The 21,274-nt window shown below is 65.1% G+C and overlaps 2 protein-coding genes across 5 annotated transcripts; both read right to left on the bottom strand.

Annotated features, from left to right (window-relative positions):
* Window positions 1-946: 946 nt before the first annotated feature.
* DGAT1 (diacylglycerol O-acyltransferase 1) lies at window positions 947-15,084 on the bottom strand. Of its 4 annotated transcripts, none has more exons than XM_060419894.1 (18): window positions 10,875-15,084; window positions 9,822-9,993; window positions 5,580-5,733; window positions 3,637-3,677; window positions 3,472-3,557; window positions 3,327-3,379; window positions 3,007-3,112; window positions 2,818-2,931; window positions 2,643-2,717; window positions 2,469-2,572; window positions 2,346-2,384; window positions 2,218-2,259; window positions 2,100-2,144; window positions 1,913-2,025; window positions 1,761-1,826; window positions 1,599-1,686; window positions 1,449-1,511; window positions 947-1,374 (listed from the first exon to the last, which is right to left on the bottom strand). In XM_060419894.1, the coding sequence occupies exons 3-18, from the start codon at window positions 5,649-5,651 to the stop codon at window positions 1,219-1,221; spliced, it is 1,263 nt and encodes a 420-aa protein (XP_060275877.1). In that variant the 5' UTR covers window positions 5,652-5,733; window positions 9,822-9,993; window positions 10,875-15,084; the 3' UTR covers window positions 947-1,218. The 4 variants fall into 4 exon arrangements, with proteins under 4 accessions (XP_060275877.1, XP_060275878.1, XP_060275876.1 ...); XM_060419895.1 differs by having other exon boundaries at window positions 5,646-5,733; XM_060419893.1 differs by lacking the exons at window positions 9,822-9,993; window positions 10,875-15,084 and adding an exon at window positions 9,394-9,650.
* SCRT1 (scratch family transcriptional repressor 1) lies at window positions 13,532-19,758 on the bottom strand. Its single transcript, XM_015097578.4, has 2 exons — window positions 19,048-19,758; window positions 13,532-17,096 (listed from the first exon to the last, which is right to left on the bottom strand). The coding sequence occupies exons 1-2, from the start codon at window positions 19,160-19,162 to the stop codon at window positions 16,153-16,155; spliced, it is 1,059 nt and encodes a 352-aa protein (XP_014953064.2). The 5' UTR covers window positions 19,163-19,758; the 3' UTR covers window positions 13,532-16,152.
* Window positions 19,759-21,274: the final 1,516 nt, after the last annotated feature.

The raw sequence follows: 21,274 nt of genomic DNA, 5'->3' as shown, positions 1-21,274 counted from the left end.
GGGGGGGTGCAGAGGTGCATGTGATGGAGGTGGTGGGCCGGAGCAGCCCACGTGGTGCCCTGCACCCCCAGCTCAGCCCTGCTCCCCATCCTTGCTGATGACTAGGGCCCAGGGTGGTGGCTTCCTAGGAAGCAGGGGTCAGGGAGACGCTGCCTACACCTGCTGTAGACCAAACAGTCTCTAGCCAACCAGCCTCTCTCGCCCAGATGACCACCATGGGCTGGAGCGGCTTCTAGTTGGGGCAGGGGCAGCACAGCTGGGTCCACTGGCCACGCACCACCTCGGGCCCCCATCTTACTGGGCTATGGCTGGCTGTCAGGGCACACCTGCCTGGCACAGCCTCAGGGTTTCCAACCCAGGCAGCAGAGCCAGTAAAGGGGGGGGGGGGGAAACAGCCCAGGGTTGCCCCTGCCTTGCTGCCAAGCTCTTGAATGGCAAGCTCTGGGACCAAGCTATCCCGAGGGTCACACCCAACTACCTGGTGAGGGCATGGAAAAACGGGGAGCCCCCGGCGTCAGGCCAACCTCTGCCCTGAGGTCCTCCATGAGGGCTGGGCCAGGCCACTTGCTTCGTCCAAGCAGCCCAGAGCTGGCCACTTGCCTCGTCCAAGCAGCCCAGCACTAGTCTGTGCACAGGGGCCTGTGTGTACAGCCTTGCCTTGGAGTCTGCTGCCCCTCAAGCTGGCCTGTTCTTGACCCTCTTCCACACCTTGGCCTGGCCTGGCCCAAGTTGAATCCACTTGTGTGCAGACCTCAGGCACAGGGCCTCAGAGCACGGAGGCTCCACCTCACAGGGCAAGACATCTGACCACAGAGCCCTGTGAGGCAGGGAGGGTCACCCCAGCCCCAGCTCCGCTCCAGGCGCTGGGGCCCCCTTCCCACAGCATGGCCCCATGTGGGAGGGCTGCCCTCTCCTGCCAGCCCTGTGCCCTGGAGGCTGAGGGAGCTCACTGTGCACAGCACTTTATTGACATATTCAGACCCTCGGGAGAGATCTGTAGGGTTTCCAGAGCATGGGCACTTCCCAGAGCTGCGCTGGGCCTGCCGTCCCCTGGCAGGAGGAAGCTCCTCAGGGGCAGAGAAGCCTGGTGGGGGCCAGGAGGCAGCTTTCACCAGCCAGGCCCCTCCCCTACGCCCAGGTTGGGGGCAGGCTCCAGTACAGCAGCAAGTGGTGAGGCAAAGGAGTCCAACACCCCTGAGGGAACCAGCCTGGAGGGGCTCAGGTGCCGGCTGTTGGGGCCTCGCGGTTGAGCACGTAGTAGTCGTGGACGTACATCAGGACGGCCACTGGCTGCCCAATGATGAGTGACAGCCACACAGCCGCGTTGCCATAGTTGCCACGGAAGAAGCGGCCGACTATCCAGGCCAGCGGGATCTGGGGACATGGGACGGGAGTGAGCCTCTGCGCCCACGGGGTGGGCTCGCAGGTGGGGGTCCAGGGCTGCTCACCTGTGCCATCATGCCGGTGAAGGCCCAGAGGCGGAACATGCGCAGGGGGATGCTCACCAGGTACTGGGGGGAGAGGGGCGTTAGCCAAGCCCCTGCCCCGCCCCACCCCACCCCACCCCCAGGGGCAGGGCGCACCCTCAGTGCACTGACCTCATGGAAGAAGGCAGAGGCCAGGAACACCCCCGTCCTAGCTGCCCACTTGCTGCTGCCCCGCCGGAGCATGGGCTTGTAGAAGTGTCTGGGGGGGGGAAGCGGCAGTGGGCCGGGCGCCCGGGACACGCACCCTCGCCCCACCCCCAGGTGCACACCTACCTGAGGCACCACTTGTGAACAGGGATGTTCCAGTTCTGCCAGAAGTAGGTGATGGACTCCGAGTTCCTGCAGGGGCAGGGCAGAGTGGGCAGGGGCTCAGGCCCCAGCCCCAGTGGGGCCCCCACCACCTCCGCCCCGGCGGGGCCACCCACCACCAGTCCCGGTAGAACTCGCGGTCTCCAAACTGCATGAGCTCAGCCACGGCGTTCAGGCAGGAGTGGAAGAGCCAGTAGAAGAAGATGAGCCAGATGAGGTGGTTGGGGACCTGTGGGGAGCGGGTGCCAGGTGCCAGGACATCCCCACCCGCCCCCACGCGCCCCCACCCAGAAGGCCACTCACCGCCAGCTTCAGGAGGCGCTCCACGATGCGGGAGTAGTCCATGTCCTGTGGGCACAGGGCACAGCTGGCTCCCTCAGCCCTGACCCCGGAACCCACCCTGCCAGGCCTGCCTGCTCACCTTGAAGGGCTTCATGGAGTTCTGGATGGCCGGGACCATCCACTGCAAAAAGCGCAGTGTCAGCTCGCCCACGGCCCCAGGCCCTGCCCCCGCCCCCCGCCGGCCCCCTCCCAGCCCGGGCCGCGTACCTGCTGAATCAGCCCCACCTGGAGCTGGGTGAGGAACAGCTGGGGGAGGAAGCAAGCGGACAGTGAGTTGAGCCCCGGGTGCCGGCAGGCCCGCCCACCCTGGCCAGCGAGGCCCCGCCTCACCATCTCCAGGAGTCGCCGCAGCAGGAAGCGCTTTCGGATGCGGGGGGAGCGGGGGAAGTTGAGCTCGTAGCACAGGGTTGGGGCGAAGAGGAAGTAGTAGAGATCTGGAAGGGAGGGCGGGGCTAGCAGGCCAGGCCGCCGGGCAGCCCCCCCAGCCCCAGGCAGGATCCTCACCGCGGTAGGTCAGGTTGTCGGGGTAGCTCACGGTGCGCTGGGCAGCTCCCCCGTTGGCCTTCTTACCTGCCAAAGCTACGAGCAAGCGGCAGGGGGCGGGGCGGGGGTGAGCCGAGCCCCTGCCGGTCCCGCGGCAGGTGGCAGCCCAGTGGCCCCAGCCCGAGGGAGCCCTCACCAGCCTTGGCCTTGGCCCCAGCCCTGCGCTCTCGGCACCAGAGGTTGACGTCCCGGTAGGAAAACAGCTTGAGGAAGAGGATGGTGTAGACCATCAGGGCCAGCACGGAACCCACTGTGGGAGAGGCAAGCTCAGGCCACGCCCCCCGCGGCCGAGACAGCGTGGGCGGGGGGCGGGGGTGGGGCCCACCTGGAGTGATGGACTCTAGGAGGAAGGCCACGGCCGCTGGGAAGCAGAGAATGGTGGCCAGGTTGACCCCGTGCAGCAGCAGCCCCGCCTGCTCCGTCAGGGCTCCCTGGGGTGAGGGGCAGAGCACTCAGCCAGGGACCCCCTCCCTTCAGAGGACCTCCCTGGGGAAGGGCCGCCAGGCCTGAAGTGCAGCCCCTCCCAGGAAGGCCACACAAGGCCCGACACCCTGAAGCACAGTGGGACCGGCTGGTGGCCCGCCCTAAGCCTGACTAGTAAGGACCTTGAGGCAGGTCAGGGGCGGGTGTGAGGGCACTGCTTACCACGGCCAGGCGCTTCTCCACCTGGAACGCAGCCACAGCAAAAATATTGGCCACTGAGGACAGAAGCAACCCAGGGCAGGTTCAGGCCCAGGTCAGCCCTGTCCCGCCCACCGCTGGCCTGAGGCCTCCTGGGCACCCAGCTCACCAATGACCAGGCACAGAGCTGGCCAGCTGTAGGGGTCCTTCAGGAACAGAGACACCACCTGGATGGGGTCCACCAGGATGCCGTACCTGCAGATGCAGGTGGGTGAGGGTCTGCGTGGGCGAGGGGTGAGGTGGCAGGGGCTGGGGCGGGCTGGGGCCCACTCACTTGATGAGGTTCTCTAGAAATAACCGTGCGTTGCTTAAGATCTGCAATAGAGAGAGAGGGACACAATGCTGTCAGCCGCGGCCCCAGAACACCCACCCCAGCTCCTGCCAGCACCCACAGCTCAGGACAGCAGCCTCCATCCTGCAGGCCCAGCCCTGCGGGACCTCACGCCAAGCTCTGAGACTCCCCACCTATGGCCTGTGTGCCTGCGCAGGGGCACGCAGCCCCCACCCGTCTGGAGCCAACTGCAACCCCAGGTGCCTGTGCCGCCACGGCAGAAGAAACCCGCTGCCCAGCAGCCATCCTCCGTCCCACTGAGCGGGTCAGTGCCCCTGGCCACAGCGACAGCCCCAAGCCCCAGTGAAGTCCAAGCCTGCCTGCACGCTGCCACCGGCCCAGGGCTCCGCCCTACCAACCGGGCCCATCCCCAGAGGCGGGGTGTGCCCACGCCCTTGGTGGGGTGGTGGGAAAGAGCGGGCCTGTCCTGAGGGCTGGGGAAGCTGGGCCTGGGTCTCCACCCCTACTCACACCCCCACCCGCCTCGGCCGCTCCTACAGCAGCAGCAAAGGACGGATCCTCCATCACAACGAGCTCTTGCCAGTGGCCTGGGGCCAGATGCCTGGCTGCCCTCCGCAGGGGCAGGGGCCACCACCTCCACCCTCAAGGTTCAGGCCCCACGGGGGTTGCAGAAGGCTCTGTGGAAAAGTGATGCTTCTCTAGGCGACATGGATGGAGTCCCCTACCCGGAAGGCTTCCCAAGGAGATGACAGGCTCAGAAATGCAGGGGCCACCTGCCACACCGTCCCCCAGCTAAATGCCTAACCAGCCAGCTTACCAGGACACACGTGGTCCTGCAATGTCCGCCCACTGGCAGTTGCCTGTCCTGAGAGCCCACCGCAGGCAAGAGTTGGAGCTGCTAAGAGGCCCACCCACCTGGAAGCCCAGGCTGCCGAGAGGACGCAGCAGGCGGCCCCAGCTCCTTGGGTGGGGGGAGCTTTGTGGGTGCACCAAAGGGCCAGGAGGCCGGGGGGCTGCAGGAGAACAGACAGGCTGCTGAGGGCCTGCCCTGCACGACCGCCTTGCCACAGTCCTGAACCAGCTGTGGCCTCGAAACCAGGACGCATGGACTATTGGGTCTGGACTGGCACACGGCCCCTACCGCTCCCCAGGGGACCGCCTGGGACCACAAACAGAAGCGTGGGGGCCCCTGGTACACAGCCTCCAGAGCCACACCCAGGGCAGGCAGACACGTCAGCTGGAGGGGCGAAGGCCTCGAGCCACATCAGCCCTGAGCGGTGGGGCTGGGCCTCACCCCACCCCACCCCGCCCCGCCCCGTCCCGTCCCGCCCCGCCCTGAAGGCTGCCCCTGGGGTTCCTGCACTCCAGCTGCTGCTGGGCAGGCCTGCTGGGGCCCCGCAGCAGTGGCCTCAGCCAGGTCAGAGTGAGGCGGACACAGGACTCCAGTCCTGCTCCCTCCAGGGCTGAGGGAGGGGCCAGAGTCCCGCAGAGTGCGGCCTGGAGCTGTGGGCTGGGCTGAGAAATGCATCCTCACCCTGCTCCCCCAGGTTCACGACCATCCAGGCATGCCACACCCACAAGGGCAATTTGGAACAGAAGAGGAAGTTCTTCGTGGACCCCCAAGACCACTCACCTGTGCTGTCAGGGAGGGCCTGGGCCCAGAGTAGCCATCCCCCACCCAAGGCCACCGGACTGTCCCTGCCTACTCTCTCTCGCCCCCTGGGGAGACTCCAGTGCCCCCTGGGGCACAGACCCCGGCTCAGAGGCTCCCAGGTTTCCCTGGGAATCCAGCAGGCATCTACTGGGATTCAGCAGGGATGGAGTGAGCATGCTCCCCGTGGGGTCCCGGGGTACAGCTGCTCCAGGGACCCCCACCGCCAGCCCAGAGCTCTATTCACCCCAGCTGCACGAGCACAGACACCCACCCCGGTAGGGGCCGTGTGCCAGTCCAGGCCGTCAGGACCCCTGCTCCAAGGTGCCACTCTACGTACCAGCATCACCACACACCAATTCAGGATGCCGCGGTAGTTGCTGAAGCCACTGTCAGAACTGAACAGGGAGTCCTGCAGGCGGTGACACCTGGAAAGCGGAGATGCACACTCGGAGCAGAGCATATGGCAGCAAGGCCACCCCGCTGCCCACACATCCCCCTCCTCGGGCAGGGCCACCGAGGGCCTGCTGCTCCCACTGGGGGAAGGGGCGTGGGGGGGGCACCACAGGAGCTGGTGATGCAAGACGGAAGTGGGGAGGGGGCAGACCTCCCCACAGCAGCTGGTCCCTCCTGGTATCCTGGGAGCCCAGGGGCCGCCATTCAAACCACCCATGACCTCCATTTGGCCCTTCTGGAAGGGAGGACCCAGGCTTCACGTGGCCTTGCAGGGTGAGCGCCACGTTCCTGCCTGGGCAGAGGGCCACACGAGCCCCCTGGGGGCTCGGTGCCTGGAGTCCACTGCAGAAGCCAGCAGGGGACTTTCAGAGCCCACCTCTGAGAGCCCTGCGCCCAGTGCTGGGCCTAGGGGAGATGGAAGCCAACCCTCAGCTGGAGGCAGAGGTGGAGGGTCGCAGCTCAGCCCAGGCCCAGCCCCGCTGGTGGGTTCTAAGCAGCAGCCCCACCTCCCACCAACCGCCCTGCCACGAGGAGGCTGTCCAGGCCATTGAGCAAGGCCTCCAGTTTTGTAAGGGGAGAGGCCAGAGCTTCCCTTTCCCTCCTGTGGACACATGTCCCCAGGAGTGGGGCACCGGAGAACAGCCAGCCTCCGGGGGTGGCTGGGGTCAGCACTCAGAGGGCTGCACCCAGGAGACGGACGGCTGGGGAGGACGAGGTGCCAGCATCTTCAGCCAGACAGCGCTGACAGTCTGCCCCTGCCTGCCGCCACACCGGGCCCCCCCACCCCCCGCCCCAGGCCCCGGCCTGGCCTGCCCACGCATCCCCTCCAGGTCTGTCCTAGGCTGCACACGCAGTGGGGCTCTGAGCCCCCAGGCCCTCTTCTTCGTGACTCTCTGTGCCTGCATTTTGGCGAGGCGAGCAGGGCTCCCAGGCCCAACTACCCCAAGAGGACAGTCTAGGGGGGTATCCGCTTGATGGACCTGCCCAGAACCCCCCGATCCAGCCCACTCACTGTCACTGGAACCGTCCCAAAGCCGCCTCATGCTACAACCTGCCAATCACCATCTGCATGTCCATGTCTGCACCAAACACCCAGGGAATGGTTTCACAACAGTGTGACCCCTGCCACCTTGGAGGCCACCAAGACAACCACACTGACCGGATATGCAGCAGTCTCTAAGATGAAAGTGGGGGAGGGAGGAGGGAAGCAGTTCCCAATCCTGACAACAAGTAATATTATTCAAGCTTTTCCAGATCCCTGCTGTCAAATTCCTGAGGCCTGCCCCCAGCCACCACACAGACCCCTCTGGTCCCTCTAGCAGCCTTCCGATCATCCCACCCGGGCAGCGCCCTGCCCCCAGAGGTCAGAGGCCCCAAGTGGGAAGGAAGCCCACTGCCCACCAATCCCCACAGAGGTCCAGCCCCATGGCACAATTCACTGCAGTGGACCAAAGGGCAGCAGGCATGGCCAGCATGGAGGGGGGGCCTCACCCAGAGCTTCTCTGTCACCCTCTCCCTGACTGGGGTGTTGGCTGTGCCTCTGTGCCCCCAGCAGCCCCCACCTGCTCCCCAGTCCCACCCAGCCAGCAGGGCCATTCTAGTTCATCATAGTCAGCACCTCACTCAACCTGCACATCAGCACTGGGAGGCAGGCACGTGGGGAAACTGAGGCTCACCGATCTTCCCAACTTGCCCAGAGGCACAGCCCCAAGTGGGGATCACACGTGCGGGGCCATACGGTCCAGCTCCAGGGCCAGAGAGAACAAGGAGGGACAGGGTGCCAGCTCGCCTCCCGGCTGCCACCTCCTCAGCACTTCCTGCACCTAGCCTAGAGGCTCTGGACTAGAAAGCCGTGCCTGGAGGGCCCATGAACCAACGGCTGGAGGACGCACCAGGCGTCCGGGCACAGGGGAGTGTGGAGGACCTGGAAGGGACGCGCTCAGAGGCGAGGCAACAGCAGCGGCCCTCCTTCTGGCACACAGCTGCACCTCGCTGCCGGAAGGAGTGAACTCACACCCGGTGCCTGACCCCGCCTGTCCAGACCTAGGTGAGCAGGAAGTGTCCGGAAGAGCCCGAGGAGGAAGAGAGTAACAGGCAGGGAGGCAGAGGTGGGAGGAGGATGACTGGGAGGTGGGGAGGCAGAGGCGATACCAAGAGTAGAAAGACCAAGGCCCAGTCCTGCCCCAGGAGGCCCCCAGCCCTGTGGCATGTGGCCTGGGGACAGGCACACACAGCTGCGTGTTCTGGAAATCAGGAGGGGCTCCGGTGGCCCATCCTCGCCACCAACTGCTCCTCTTCCCGAGGGCCCAGACCTCGAAGGTGGGCCACCAAGAGGACAGGAGCGGCTTCTGCCCATGTGGCCTGTGTAGAGCAGGCAAGTGACGGCCCATCCAGGGTGACAGCTTGGCCCAAAGCTGGTACCCGCCCCCACCTCATACAAAGTGACCCCAAATCCAGTTCCCCAGGAGTGGGCAGAGGGGCCTGTGGGCCTCTTGGCCTTTGCAGCCGCCCCCTCAGGACCACCCAGGGACTGTAGGAAGCCAGCACCCCTCACAGAGCCACCTTCCCCATGGTGTCTTCCTGAACTCTGCGCCCGACCTTTGCTCTCACTCTTCAGGGCTGAGGCTATCTTATCTCTCAGGTGAACTGTGTGCCCCCCAAGGGCAGAGACAGTACCTGCACCCCAGCTGCCCTTGTCCCTCCACTCCCCACAGCACCCAGTGAAGAAGATAGCAAATCCTTGCTGACTGACCTGTTGCCCACTTCCTCCTTGATAACCTCTAGCTCTGGAGCTGATCCCAAAGCCAGAGCCCCTGAGAGCCCTTGACCAGGATGAAGGTCAGTGCTGGGGGGAGGGGCGTGAAGGATGGCAAAGGGGGCGCCTGGAGGCAGCCAGCAGGACTTAGCCGATGTCCACGTAGGTCAGATCCTCCCTTTCAGCCACAGCTTGCTCCCCCAACTCCTTCCCATCAGTCCTTCAGCTAAGCAGGGTGCCCACCTGTGGGTGTGCACGCTTGCAACTCCTCCCCTGCACCTCAACCAGGGGTGAGGGTCCCATTACAGGACCCACTTTGACCCTAGAGCAGGTATTTGTGCTGGTAATAAGCAGGACCCTAGGCCAGTCAATCGCCGGGTGACGGATGAGGGACTTTTGTGAAGACCATTCTCTGGAGGGTCTGCAAGGGATGAGAAATCTCGCACTGCCCCTGACCCTATTCTCCGCCAGTCCACCCTCCTCCTCCGGGAGCTTTATCAACCCACAAGGCACCCCTCATAGCCCTCAGGAGGGACCCCCGTATCTCCTTCCTGGTAGAGGACACTGTGCGTGGTGGGATCACCCTGGGAAAGCTTCAGAACCCAACTAAGGAAAGCAGAGGGAGGGCGTCTAGAAGCTGAGCCGCTGCCCTCCCCTCGGCCCCCGTACCTGGGTGTCCCCGGCAGGAGACCCTCCGCCCCCAACCTCCCGCTAAGTTTCCCCGCGGAGGCCAGAGGGGCACAGCTGTGCACGCAAAGTCCCGGCGCCAGACTCTCGGACTCGAGTCCAAGCAGCCGCCGACAGGCCTGGGGCACCAGGTTGGGTCGCAGTGGCCCCGTATCAGGGGTCAAAGGTTAGGGGTCACGCGCACCGCTACCTCAGGTCCCAGTGGCCGCTGCCCACGTCTACGTCTCCGTCCTTGTCTGTGTCCCGGACCGGCGCGTCCCCTCCGGCGCCCACATCCCGCACCTCCTCTTCCGCTGCCGCTGGCCTACTGCCGCCCTGGATCGAAGGCCGCGACCCTGTCCTCCGGCGCCGGGAGCCGCCCGCGCCGCCGCGGTCGCCCATGGCCTCAGCCCGCACCCCGCCGCGGCCAAGTAGTAGCCCGCCGGGCTGGCAGCACCCGAGGCCTGTGGCCCCGCCTCCGGACCCTTGGCCAACTGCCGCCACCGCCCCTATTACGCCACTGCCGTGGTCCGCGCCACCAATCAGTGCGTGCAAATCCGTGCCAGCAGGGTCCTCGCGGAGTCCTGGGAAGCGTAGCTCCCAGAGCCGCTAACTGGCCGAGGGCCGCGGCGCGCATACCTTTGTAGTCTGTTGGCGCGCGGTGCACCCTGGGAGTTGTGGTCGCCGCGGGCGCGATGCACCCTGGGAGTTGTAGTCTCTTGGCGAATGCAACCCCGAACTGACGAGGAACACGCGGGGCTTCCTGGCAGCTGCAAGCCTCTCCTGACCGCTGCCTGCCCCTTGTCCCGCTCTATAAACACAGGATTTCGTCATTTCTCAGTTCAGGCGCGGTGGGGTTGTAGTTATTTATGAAATGCCTAGTGCGTTAACGTCAGGCTGACAACGCGTCTACCGAACGTGCATCCCGCGGCGCGGTTGTGCTCTGTGAACCCACTAGTTACCACCGTGGGCACCCACTTTTTCTCCGCTTAGGCTGTTCAAACACGCGCCAGGTCAGAGGATGGAGGGGGAGAAAGGCCTTAGTCCTCGCGTCCCGGGACTTGTGCCATGCCCACTAATTCCCAGGGTGGCCACCTCTCCCCTGCTCAGGCCCCCACAATAGACACGCCAGCCCGCCTCTCCACCCGCCCCGCTTCTGCCTTCATCCGCAGACTTGCAGAACTCCCCGCCTTTCCCACTTGGGCCAGTTTTGCCAGGGCGTTAGGATGCTGGGGTGTTGATTCGCAAGGACCCAGAGGTTTCTGTTTCATTACACAGTTGGCAGTCATCCAGTCGTTGAATGAAGCAACCAATACACCAAAACAACTGCACAGTGAGGCCCGTGCGCGGGCAAGGCCGATCTTACTTGGTTTCACAAGCATTTGGCAAAGAGCATGGAGTGTGAGCATCCTGGATCTCCAGATGCGAGGGTTCACCGAGAGTTTAGGCCTGGTTTACCCAAGAAACACCCCTAGCTACAGAACCCACTCCGTTCACTCCCATGGGATAAGCAAAGCTGGGAAGACCGCCTCTCTGAAAGCAAATAAACCAAGAGGCTGAGCCTGAGATCAAGCCTCCTTCCTGCCGGACTCGCTCCTGACCCCCTCACCTCAACCAACAGGCACCTGGGACCCTGGTGACATGTTCTCCCACTGGACCATTTGCGGCTTGAGGCCAGCCTGACATCCTTACCTGGCAGGCTGGGGCTAGCTGGCCCTTGTCTTGGAGTAGCGTGTGGAAGGATCCGCCCTCATCAGGCTGGAGAACCCCTCTTGCCTGCCCACAGGCCCGGCCTCGGTGGATCAGGAGTGTCCCCTTAGCCAGTGTCCAAGCACCTTCATCTATTCATAGGCAGAGTTGGGCCACTCAGTGCTAGGACTCTCAGTATAGCTCCCAAGGGAGAATGGAAGGAGGAGAGAGTCCTCTCAGGAACCCGCAGCAGGGCTGAAGTCCCGGGAGCTCTCTCCTTCCCTCCCTATTCCCTCTCCCAGGCAGCTGGTGGGAAGCCCCCAAACCCGCGCGCACGTGTCCCTGGGCGCCTTAGGGACTTGCCATCCTTCAGTACAGAGCCGTGACTAGAGGGCCTGAACTGGCTGGCGCGCTGATTGGCAGAGGAGAAGATTGACGGCTCAGGCTGCTTGTTGGCCTGGAGAGGCTGAGCACAGTAGCCAATGACGAGTGAAGGTACGTGTTGGGGGCGGTTCCCTGTGTCCGCGTCCAGGTTCCTTTGCCTTCGGCTAACCTGAAGCAGCTGGAGTGAGGAGACCAGGGTGGGCCGAGGGTCATCAAAAAGAACCGATCTGATAGGGGACGTGAGGGAACCAAGGGTTCCACCACTGGAGTTGAGAGAGAGAGATCAGGGCCTCAAGCCAATGGGAAGGCACGGACTGTGAAGGCACAAATCGGGAAGGGCCTCTGTACCAAGGCGGGACGGGGCCTGTTTGAGGAAGACAGGGCCCACGGTTGATATAGGGCGGGGCCTCCTGGGGGCGGGGCCTACAGCTCTGGCACCTCTAGATCCTGGGTGAGGTGCTGCAGGGCCACAGCGAAGAGGCACGAGGGAAAAGGTCAAGGTAGGTGGGGTCTTTTGGGAACAAATGTGTGCGTGAGGAGTTGTTGAAGAAAGAAAGCCCAATGAGGAATCTCCCCCTGGTGGAAGCAACATCTGGCTTGGGACGAGGAATCTGCAGGCTGGCAGAATGAAGAGCTGGAAGGGTTTGGGGATTTAGAAAGAGCCTTGGGCTGACTCCAGGTTGGAGACGCCTTGAGTCAGCAGCCTGCACCACACCACCCATCCTCTGGATTGCAAAGTCCTGTCCATGAACAACTGTGGAGACAAGGCTAGGCCTGTCCCAGGCACTGAGGAGGCAGCCTCTATCCGTCGTCCACCCCAGCCGCCCATCAGAGTCCTGGAACAGTCAATCCAGGCCCCAAAGCCGAGGAGCCGTGGGGAGGAGTGGGCCTCTAGGAGCCTCTCTTCCTGCCAGTGGGACTCACTCAGGTATTCAGGATCAGACGGGTGGGGTATCGGGGCAGAAAGTGAAAGTGTTAGTCACTCAGTCGTGTCTGACCCTTTGCGACCCCATGGACTGTAGCACGCCAGGCTCCTCTGTCCGTGGGATTCTCAGGCAAGAACACTGGAGTGGGTTGCCATCCCTTCTCCAGGGGATCTTCCCATCCCAGGGACTGAACCTAGGTCTCTCACATTGCAGGCAGATTCTTTAAGGTCTGAGCCACCAGGGAAGCCCAACTAGGGCAGGGCTTAAGTCAAAGGCAGCCCTTGGCAAGCTGCTTCTCTTCCTGAGGCTCAGACTCTTCATATGCAGATTGGGCAATGATGCCTACCTAAGCTCTACCAATACCAAGGGGCTTTCATCCTGAGGTTATTAAGACTGACAGTGCTCCCCAGAAGGGGGTGCCCACCTCAGGTGATCCCACCCTGAGCAGGTCTACTGCAGGTCAGGCTCTCCTGCTGTCCACACCAGTGGAGTCTGGTGGGCCTGTCCCCTGCCAGGGTGCAGACAGCTGTGCTGGCCCTGGGCTGATCCAGTTTGACCACATGTCTGCAAAGATTTGGAGCCTCTAAGCTCATGCCTACCTACCTGGTTGCCAAGGGCATTTGCTGGGGCAGGGGTCTATGTTCCTTGGTTGTCTGAGCCCAGCACACCACTGCCATTCATCTTCTCAACTTGACTCACCCTGTCTAGGGCCCAAGGGCTGGGGGTGGCCGTGGGAGGTTCTTATTCCTTGGGTGTCTCCTCCCCACAACCAACCTGGTCCAGCTACCAAGGAAGGCCTCCTCAGTGTGGGGACATGTCCCCTGAATCTGGAAGTCAGGATGTAGAGAGCAGGCTGCAGAAAGGGGTCTGCAGTTCCCATTCCTCCAGTGGCATTGAGGAAGGCTTGTTGGCTGTCGGGCCTGTCGGGGCAGCAGGAGTTCCTACCAGAAGAGTGGGGATACCCCAGGCCACAGGATTTACAGGCCCTGCTGTACCCACTGTGGCCGTTCTAGATCAGTCCTGGGTTAGACTTGACTTAGGCTCCCCACTTCCTGGCACAGAGAAGATTCACCTGCCATGGGAGGAAAGCCAGCTGCTTTGCGTTCAGGAGTGTCCTCTTGCATTTGGTCTGCCTCTAGGGTGGAAGACTGTCTTCTTGCCAAAGAAAACACAGGCCCAAAAGGCAGCGGTATGACTCCAGGGCTATGTGGGTAGACTGCCACTCCCAGCGCAGGGCCTGCACCTGCCTGGCCTCTGAGATGCTGCAGGCCCAGAAAGATGCCCCCCAGACTCCTCAGCGTCTCCTGCGGCGCGGGCCCAGCCTTGTATACATCAGCCCGACACTCCAAGTTCTATCAAGAGTGGCATTTATTCTCCTCGTGGAGGTGCGGCGCTCCGGGGAGCTGGTGCTATTGTGCTTAGGAAGGAGGTCTGTCCGTCCGTCCGTCTGTCCGGCCGGCCCGGCCCCAAACGGGGGCGGAAGAGGGGCGCAGCCCGAGTAAAAATCCCGGCCTGTTCCGGGTGGGAGTATGTACAAGGCGGCGGGGTGCAGGCGGGGGTGAGGGCAAGGCGGGCCGGCGGCCGCAGCCCCCACCCGAGGGCCCCCGCATCTCGGGCCCTACTTATAGAATCAGTACAAAATAGGTGCTACCTAAACGTTCCTTCTACCTGAATTTGCTAAGTCGGTTATTGTGCTGCTCAGTTACGGGGGCGGGAGGGGGCCCATGGCTTTCCACGGCGGCGGGGTGTGGGGAGAAGCGGGAGACCCTGGCCGGCCCACGGCCCTCCGGCCTTCTCCTTAGGTAGGTAGGTAGATAGGCGTGTAGGGTAGGGTGGGGCACCTGTGTGTGCCTGTGCATGCGGGCGTGCCCAGCACAGGTGGGCAGGCCCCGGCCTGGGAGCTGTGTGAACACTGAGCTGGGATGGAGGGGTCTTGGACATGAGCCCTGCTATGCTGGGCTCTGAGGCCCGGGTCCACCCCTGTGGGAGCCGCTGGGCCTGGTACCCACTGGGATAGGGCTGGCCAGGTCAAATGCTCCAGCATGCACCTTGTCCTCTGACCTGGGACCCTGGCCTGACGTGACAAAGCTGCCATTGCCAGGGGATGGAAAGAATGGGATTCGGTATGGGTGGCCCTGGTGGCGCTGGGCCTTTGGGCCCGGGTCTGTGCCACCTGAGCTGAGGACCCGGGCCCAAGTCAAAGCAGAGCCCCCTGTGCCTAGCACTGGCCCCACGCTGGGGTGGGGAGGAGTGAGGGGCCCACGCTTGGGTCTAGGGACCGCGGCTCTCTCTGCACGTGTGACCATCCCTGGCCCACCCAAGCCGGTTGGATCCCTCACCAACATGCACCTTCCCGCAGGTCGCCACACCCCTGGCGGACTCAGCAGTGGGCCTGGCACATAGTAGGTGCCTAATGAAGGATGAGTGGGTGATGGACGACTGAAAGAGGGGTCTTGAGGACAAACACCCCGCCCCGCCCCTGAAACCATTACACCCGCCGGCCTCTGCCGTGGGGGGGGGAGGGGAGGGAGGGAAGAGCAGGAGAGGGGGGGAGAAAGTCTGCGCGTCCGGCCCCGCGCAGCGTCCCTGATCTAGGGGCCTATGGGGTGGGTAGGGCAGGGGGATACCTGATTCTCAGTAACTCTAGAGGCGGCGGCAGCTTCGCATGCAGTGCGCATTATTGCTCTATAGTCGGCTTCGGACTAACTAAGAGGGACTGGGAGCGGGCAGCTCCGGGAAAGGAAGGGACGGGGGCAGGGGCTGCATGCAGTGACGTCACAAAGGCGGCGGCCAATGGGGCGGGCCCTTGGGGCGGGGTCGCCGCCGAGGCTTTGGCTTAGACCGGTGTAAATTGGCAACAGAGTGAGGGCGGGGTCTGGGGCTCCGGGAGGGGGCCGGCCTCTGAGAGGCGGGGCCTGCGGCTCCCGAGAGGCGGAGCCCAGGTGGGCGGGGTTCGGGGCGGGGAAAGTGATCCTGGACATCCCAAGCCCCCGGCGTCGGCGGGAAGGATAGGGGCCTCTGCGCCCCTTCCCGGACCCGAGTGCAATCCGTTCATAAATAAAACGTACAAATACAGAAAGAAAACCCGACGCATCCGCAACCCCCCTAGGGGGCTTTACCCGCAAAGCAAATACAGAGAGGTGTGTAGAGGGCCGTGCCCAGGCCTGCCTACCGGGCCCCAGGAATCCGTCCTCCAACACCGAATGCCCGGGTACGAGGGAAGGGGGCCCCAGGGAAGGGGAGCGGGGTCTGAGGAGGTCGGATAAGTCCATGCGGTTTGATATGCGTCATTATTATTCGTTATGGAGGACAGAGCCCGGGAAGCTGGGCTGGAAGAATTCGGATTTGGCAGAGGATGCGAGGCAAGGGTAGGAAAGCGGCTCGGACTGAGGCCCCGGAAGGAACCCAAGGGAGAGAGGTGCCGCCGTCCGCCCCAGTCCCCTATCCGCACGCGTCTAACACTCCTGGGGCTCAGCGGACACCGAGAAGGAGGCGCAGGTAGCCTCTGCGCCCCTCACCCTGCTCCTCCCCCGTTGCTGCTCCCCGATGTCTAGGCCGCAGGCCGGGCTCTGGAAGGCTTGGGAAGGGGTGGGGAAGACCTGAGTCTCTGCCACGCGATCCAGGGGCGCAGAAGAGGGAGGAGGGGGCGCTCCCTACCTCACCCCACCCCGGTCTCAGAGACCTAACTCGGAGATGAGGTTCGGTTCTGGGTCTCCTCGACCCTATTGCTGGGAAAAAGCCTGGGGCACCCTGGAGGGGAAGGGAGGGGGCTCGGGGTGGGTCTCCCCTCGGGACCCTATTGCTTGAAGGGGCCGGGAAGGCCCCTGGCGGGCGGGGCGGGGCCGGGCCCCCTCCCCCTATTGCTGTGAGGAGGGGCCCGCCCTCCGGCCCCTCCGCCTGGTCGCCGGCGGAGACCTCCCTGGGGGCCCATATTGCTGAGAGCCAACCCGGCTGGCGGAGGTACCGCCGCCCTAGGCCTGCACAGGGCTGAGCTGCGGCGGCGCGGTGGGCGCAGGGGCCGGGGGACCGCCGCCGGCGGCGCCCTTGAAGCAGGCCGACTCGTAGTGCTTGTTGAGATAGGACTTGAGCGCGAAGCTCTTCTTGCAGCGCTTGCACTGGAAGTGCTTGAAGGCGGAATGCGTCTGCATATGCGCGCGCAGGTTGGAGCGGTCGGCGAAGGCCTTGCCGCAGTGCGCGCAGCCGAAGGGCTTCTCGCCGGTGTGGGAACGCATGTGGCCCTGCAGCAGCCAGGGCCGCGAGAAGGCTTTACCGCACACGCCGCACTTGTGGCGCAGGTCGTGCGTGAGCAGGTGCATGGCCATGGCCGGCATGGACACGTACACCTTGCCGCACGTCGGGCAGCGCCGCGCCAGCTGGCTGTCCAGGCTGCGGTGCGTCTGCTTGTGGCGGCTCAGGTTAGACGACGTGGCATACGTTTTGCCGCACTCGCCGCACGCGTGCCGGCCTCCAGAGCTGCCGGCCCCAGGCGCCGCGCGGGCCTCGGTGCCCGCCCCCGCGCGCGCGCCGCCCCGACCCCCAGCCCCCGACCCTGCACCACGCGTGCCCGCCCCGACCCCGCCTCCGCCGTCGCCGTCGGGGGCCGCCGCCGAAGCTGCGGAGGGGGCGGCGGCGGCGCTGGCGTTGGCTGCCTTACGACGGGAGCGCCCGTCGGTGATGAAGAAGGCGTCAGCTGCGTAGCCCTCGCTGACCGCCGCGTCGCCGTTGATGTAGCCACCCGCGGCTGTGGCCAGCTCCGGGCGCGGGGTGGGCGGCGGCGCCGAGCCCGCGGCCGCCGGGCCCAGCTCTCCCCGCACGGCCGCAGCGTACATGGGCTCCGGGGATGGCCCTTTGAGCAAGGCCGCCTCGGCATCGCCATCGTAGACGGAGGCGGGCCCCGCGTAGTCGTTGAGGTATCCTAAGGGCCGAGGCGGACAGACAGGCAGACAGCGGGAGGGGAACCGGGCAGCAGGCAAGACACACAGGAGGGTGGCGAGAGACACCGGGGCCGGCGAGAAGGGAGCGAGGAGGACAAAGGATAAGGGGCCGAGGGAGAGAGGGGCAGGGAGGATGGCGACGGCAGGGAAGGGAGGAGAGAGAGGAGAGATGAGCCAGAGCCCGGCCGGGCTGCACCCCGCCCTCGCTGGAGGAGGGAAAGACTCGCATCTTCGGGCGCGGCTGCCCCCCCCCCCCACCTTCCGCGGAGCTTCAAGGTCAGGGGGGAGGGGCGACGCTTCCCTCGCCCTCCTTCCCCTCCTCCCCTCCCCCTCTCCCTCCCCCTCGGGTTCTCCCCACTTCAGCAGTTTTCCTTGATTATGCAACACACTGCAGAACCGCAGCGCACAAAGCCAGGACCGCCTGTCCAGGGACCCCGTCGCTCCTGCCCTCACGGTTCCCACTGGCTCATCCACCGTGCCCAGAGCCCGTGCCCAGCCTCGATGCTCACCTGTTCCCCAACAAGCCCTGGAGAATTCTACCTCCCTTTGATCTTCCAGGTCTCCCACTACTCACTAGATGTGACCATCTTCTGTTCAGCCCTGTCTCCCTCCATCCACTCTGTTTCTCCCCACTCCACTCCTTTCCGTCATCCTGCACCGTTGGGTACCACCTTGTTCCACATTACCCCCTCTCCCCAGGCCCTAATCCTTTGTGGGGCCTTCCTGAACCCCAGGAAATGTGACCAGGAAGACACTGTGTTGGAGGCAGTGCCAGGGCATGCACCAGCGGACACCTTCACAGGGACAAGTTGCAGGTGGCAGCATTATTCATGCCTGCAACTGCGGTTGTTCTCAAAGCATGAGATGGATCTCACAACCTCAAAGTCACAGATACACACCCCGCACGAGTGTGAAGCAGAGTCTGGCTTCTTCAGAGTTACCCTCAGCCTCTAAGACTCTGTCAATTCTAGAGTCCCCTCAGGGTGGGCCGCACCCTGAGCCAGGCCTGCACCACCTACTCACGCAGGGTCAGACATGTAGCCAACCAGACACACTCTCAGCTGGGGTTGCCAGTCACATGGGCACATAGCGGCCTCAGAGTCACATGGTCCCATGTAGTGGCACACAGACAGGCACACACTCATACAGGGTCACACACAAGTGCACATAGTCACATGGCCACACGCAGTCACATGGGTGCACACAGGCTCGCACACAGGCTTATGCTCCTGCAGGTCACACTTGTTTTACCACCCCAGGCTGCTGGCACTCCCAGCCCCCTTGCCCACTTGCTAGCAATTGTCCTTGAATTTGGGCGCCCTAACACAAAGAGCCTCCTCCTGCCTCCAGCACTTGGACTTCCCTGCCCACAGCCCACCTGCCCACACCCTTCTCCCTGACCCTGCTCCAGGGACGGGGGCACTGCTACTGCCTCTGCCCCGACAGGTGGGCGGCCCCCACTGGACCACTTGGCTACTCCCTGGAGCTCCTAGCACTTCCCTGCTGGCCCTAGAAGAGGGGCTAAAGGTGCAGCCAAAGAAAATAAGAGGGTTCTGAGGCAGGCTGTTTTCTGAGTGTGGTTTGCATACATTGCTGGTTCCTGTCATGTCAGCAGGGTCCATTCTGTGTTGGTCAGGGCGCGGGTCAGTGTGTTCCTCCTGTTCCTGACCCCTGTTCCCCACATTCTCTCCTGCATCCACGCTCTCCCTGCCCAGCCTTGGCTCCGTTCTGGCCTACCTCTGCGTTCCCCTCTCCCCACCCCCATCTCCATCCCCTCCCAACTCCGCTTCTGCCACTGCCTCCTGCTGGTTCTGGTTCCTCCAAGCCTATTGCCTGGGGTTCCTGGTCCCTCCAGCCCCACTCTCTGACCCTCTACCCCTTCAAGCACTGAGCCCCTCGCCCGCCGCCCCCCAGCCCCATCCCAACTCGCACCTTTCTCCTGCAGTCGCACGCCGAGGTCGCTCCGGGCGCGCCCGTAGGAGCTCTCGAGGTCTGCCGAGGAGAATGTGTCAAGTTTGACCTTCTTGACCAAGAAGGATCTGGGCATGATTCCTGCGGGGCTCCGGCGCTGTGGGCCTGCGGAGCCGGGACGCGGGGGGGCTGCGGCCGCGGCGGGGCCCCGTCACCATCCGAGGAGCGGCTGAGGCAGCACGGGTCCTCACTCTGGCCTCTGGATGCTGCCGCGCGGTGCCGTCCTCTCTCCTGCCTGCCCGTCCTGCGTTTCCTCCTCTGCTGCTCCGGACCCCTCTTTTTCTCCTTCCTTCCTTCTCTTCTTCTATTCTTCACTGCTCTTCTCTTCTCTCTTCTCTTCCTTCCTTCCTTCCTTTCCTCCTCTGGTCCCGGCTTCCCAGCCCGCAGTGCCGCCCCTGGACAGGCGGGGGAGGAGGCTGGGGGGGCGGGGAGGGGGGGAGCGGCTCCGTCCCGGGCCCGGAGGCTGCGAGTGGGTGCAGGGCTGGCCCGGCTCCGCGGCCCCCTTCCCCTCCCCCCCGCCGCCGCGGCGGAGCTTCAGTCAGCGACCCCCCATGCCCCCGGAGGTAGCGGCGCGGGGCCTGGAGAAGGCGGCGGCGGCGGTAGCGCCGGCAGCTTCAGCACCGCGGCCAGCGCCGGCCCGGCCAGCACCTCGGCCAGCGACCGGGCGCGCACAGCCGGAGGGAGCGGCGAGGGGCGGGCCGCGGGGGCTCGGCCGCCGGGCGGGGGTCCTCTGCGGGGGTCTCTGGGAGCCTTGCTTTATTGTTCTGCAGCCGGAGCGAGCGGCGGCGGCGACGGCGGCGGGCGGGGGGCGGGGGTCCTGGGGGGGAGGGGTGCTCGGGGAGGGCGGGCCGAGGGAAGGTGGGAGGGAGGGATGGGGGCTCCGGGGGCGGGGCTCGGCGCTCGGACAGCTCCCAGGCCCAGCCTCCTGCGCCCGCGGCCGCCTCTGCCTGCGGCCCGGCCCAGCCTCCAGCTTTTAAAGCCCAGGAGCGACGGCAGGGGGAGGGAGGAATGGGGGAGAGGACGGCGGAAATGGCTGCGCGGGGCCTGGCCCCCGCCAGGGTCTCCTGGGAGGGGTCTTGGGGATGCCGCGGTCCCAGCTCTTGTGGAGTTCCCCCGATAGGCTCCGGGAATGGAGGCCCAGACGTCCGCAGCATTGTGCGGCGTGGGAGGAGAGGTGGGAGCAGGCCTGGGGCCCACGAGCCCGGACTCGGGATCTTTGAGGGAAGAACACAGGGTGGACCCCAGAATGGTCGGTCCGCCCAGCCCAGCTGTCGGGTGTGGAGGCGAGGGATCTGCGGGGGCAGGTGGGGGAGGCGAGCGGAGAAGCAGCGAATGCTGAGGCAGCGAAAGCGCCGTGTGGAAGTGCTGCGCGCACCCCGTGCCGCAGTGTGTCCCTGCCGCTCGGTCACCCGGGCTGACCCCGTGCCCGCTGGAGAGGCCTTCTGCACCCCCGCCCTTCCCCCAAGGGGCGGAGGTCGAGCGCAGCGGCGACGCAGCGAGCGGAGTGTGAAGACGGAGAGGGGCTGCTGTGCCCTTGCTCCAGAAATTCGGTTTCACCGGTGGTTTTCCGCCCTCCCGCGCGCCTGCAGCTCCCCCACGCGGCCCCGCAACCAGGCGGATAACCCTTCCCCCGGCCGCCCGCCCAGAGTTTGCAGCCCCCATGACGTCAGGCCCAGCGACCAATGGCTGGCGCGGGGGTGCGGGGAGTTCCGGGCCGCACAATGGCCGCGCGCGGGGACATATGTCCCCAATTAGGGCCCGGCGTCGCCATTGTCCCCTCACGCGCCCCCGCCCGTGGCTCGGGTCTCCCTGCTCCGAGCGCGCCCCCACGCGGCCCGCTGTCTCTGGGGACCAAGGTCGCAGGGGCGGCCCCGGGAGTGTGCGGGTGCGCTCCGGCCGGGAGCGTGTGCGAGGCGGGGGCGCGCGCATCCGTCGCGGCGCGCGGTGACCTTGTGCCGGGCTGGTGGTCGGGCCCGCGGACCCGGCCGGGCGCGCGGCAGGAGAGCCGCTCCGGTGGCGCGCGCGCCGCCGCCCGCGGATCTCTCGGCTTCACCTAGCGTCGCAACACAGGAGCCGAGCGAGCGTGGCTGTAAGCGAACCGGCCCGGCGCCGGGCGCGGCAGGGACCGCAGGCCCGCTTTGTGGCGGCGGCGGGATATTCATCTTGTGTGGCTGGTGCTCCCGAGGGG

Source organism: Ovis aries, chromosome 9, assembly GCF_016772045.2.
Source record: "Ovis aries strain OAR_USU_Benz2616 breed Rambouillet chromosome 9, ARS-UI_Ramb_v3.0, whole genome shotgun sequence".
NCBI lineage: Eukaryota > Metazoa > Chordata > Mammalia > Artiodactyla > Bovidae > Ovis > Ovis aries.
Note: the sequence above shows the minus strand (reverse complement) of the source record. Positions and strands in the feature narration are given on the sequence as shown.

Excerpts from the sequence above, each read along its gene's own strand:
- DGAT1 (XM_060419893.1), bottom strand. The coding sequence starts at position 9,584 with ATGGGCGACCGCGGCGGCGCGGGCGGCTCCCGGCGCCGGAGGACAGGG. Across the intron at positions 2,718-2,817 it reads TGGGGCCAAGGCCAAGGCTG|CTTTGGCAGGTAAGAAGGCC; the intron begins GTGAGGGCTCCC and ends GCTTGCTCGTAG. Across the intron at positions 2,260-2,345 it reads AGGTGGGGCTGATTCAGCAG|TGGATGGTCCCGGCCATCCA; the intron begins GTACGCGGCCCG and ends CGCTTTTTGCAG.
- SCRT1 (XM_015097578.4), bottom strand. The coding sequence starts at position 19,162 with ATGCCCAGATCCTTCTTGGTCAAGAAGGTCAAACTTGACACATTCTCC. Across the intron at positions 17,097-19,047 it reads CGTGCGACTGCAGGAGAAAG|GATACCTCAACGACTACGCG; the intron begins GTGCGAGTTGGG and ends CTCGGCCCTTAG.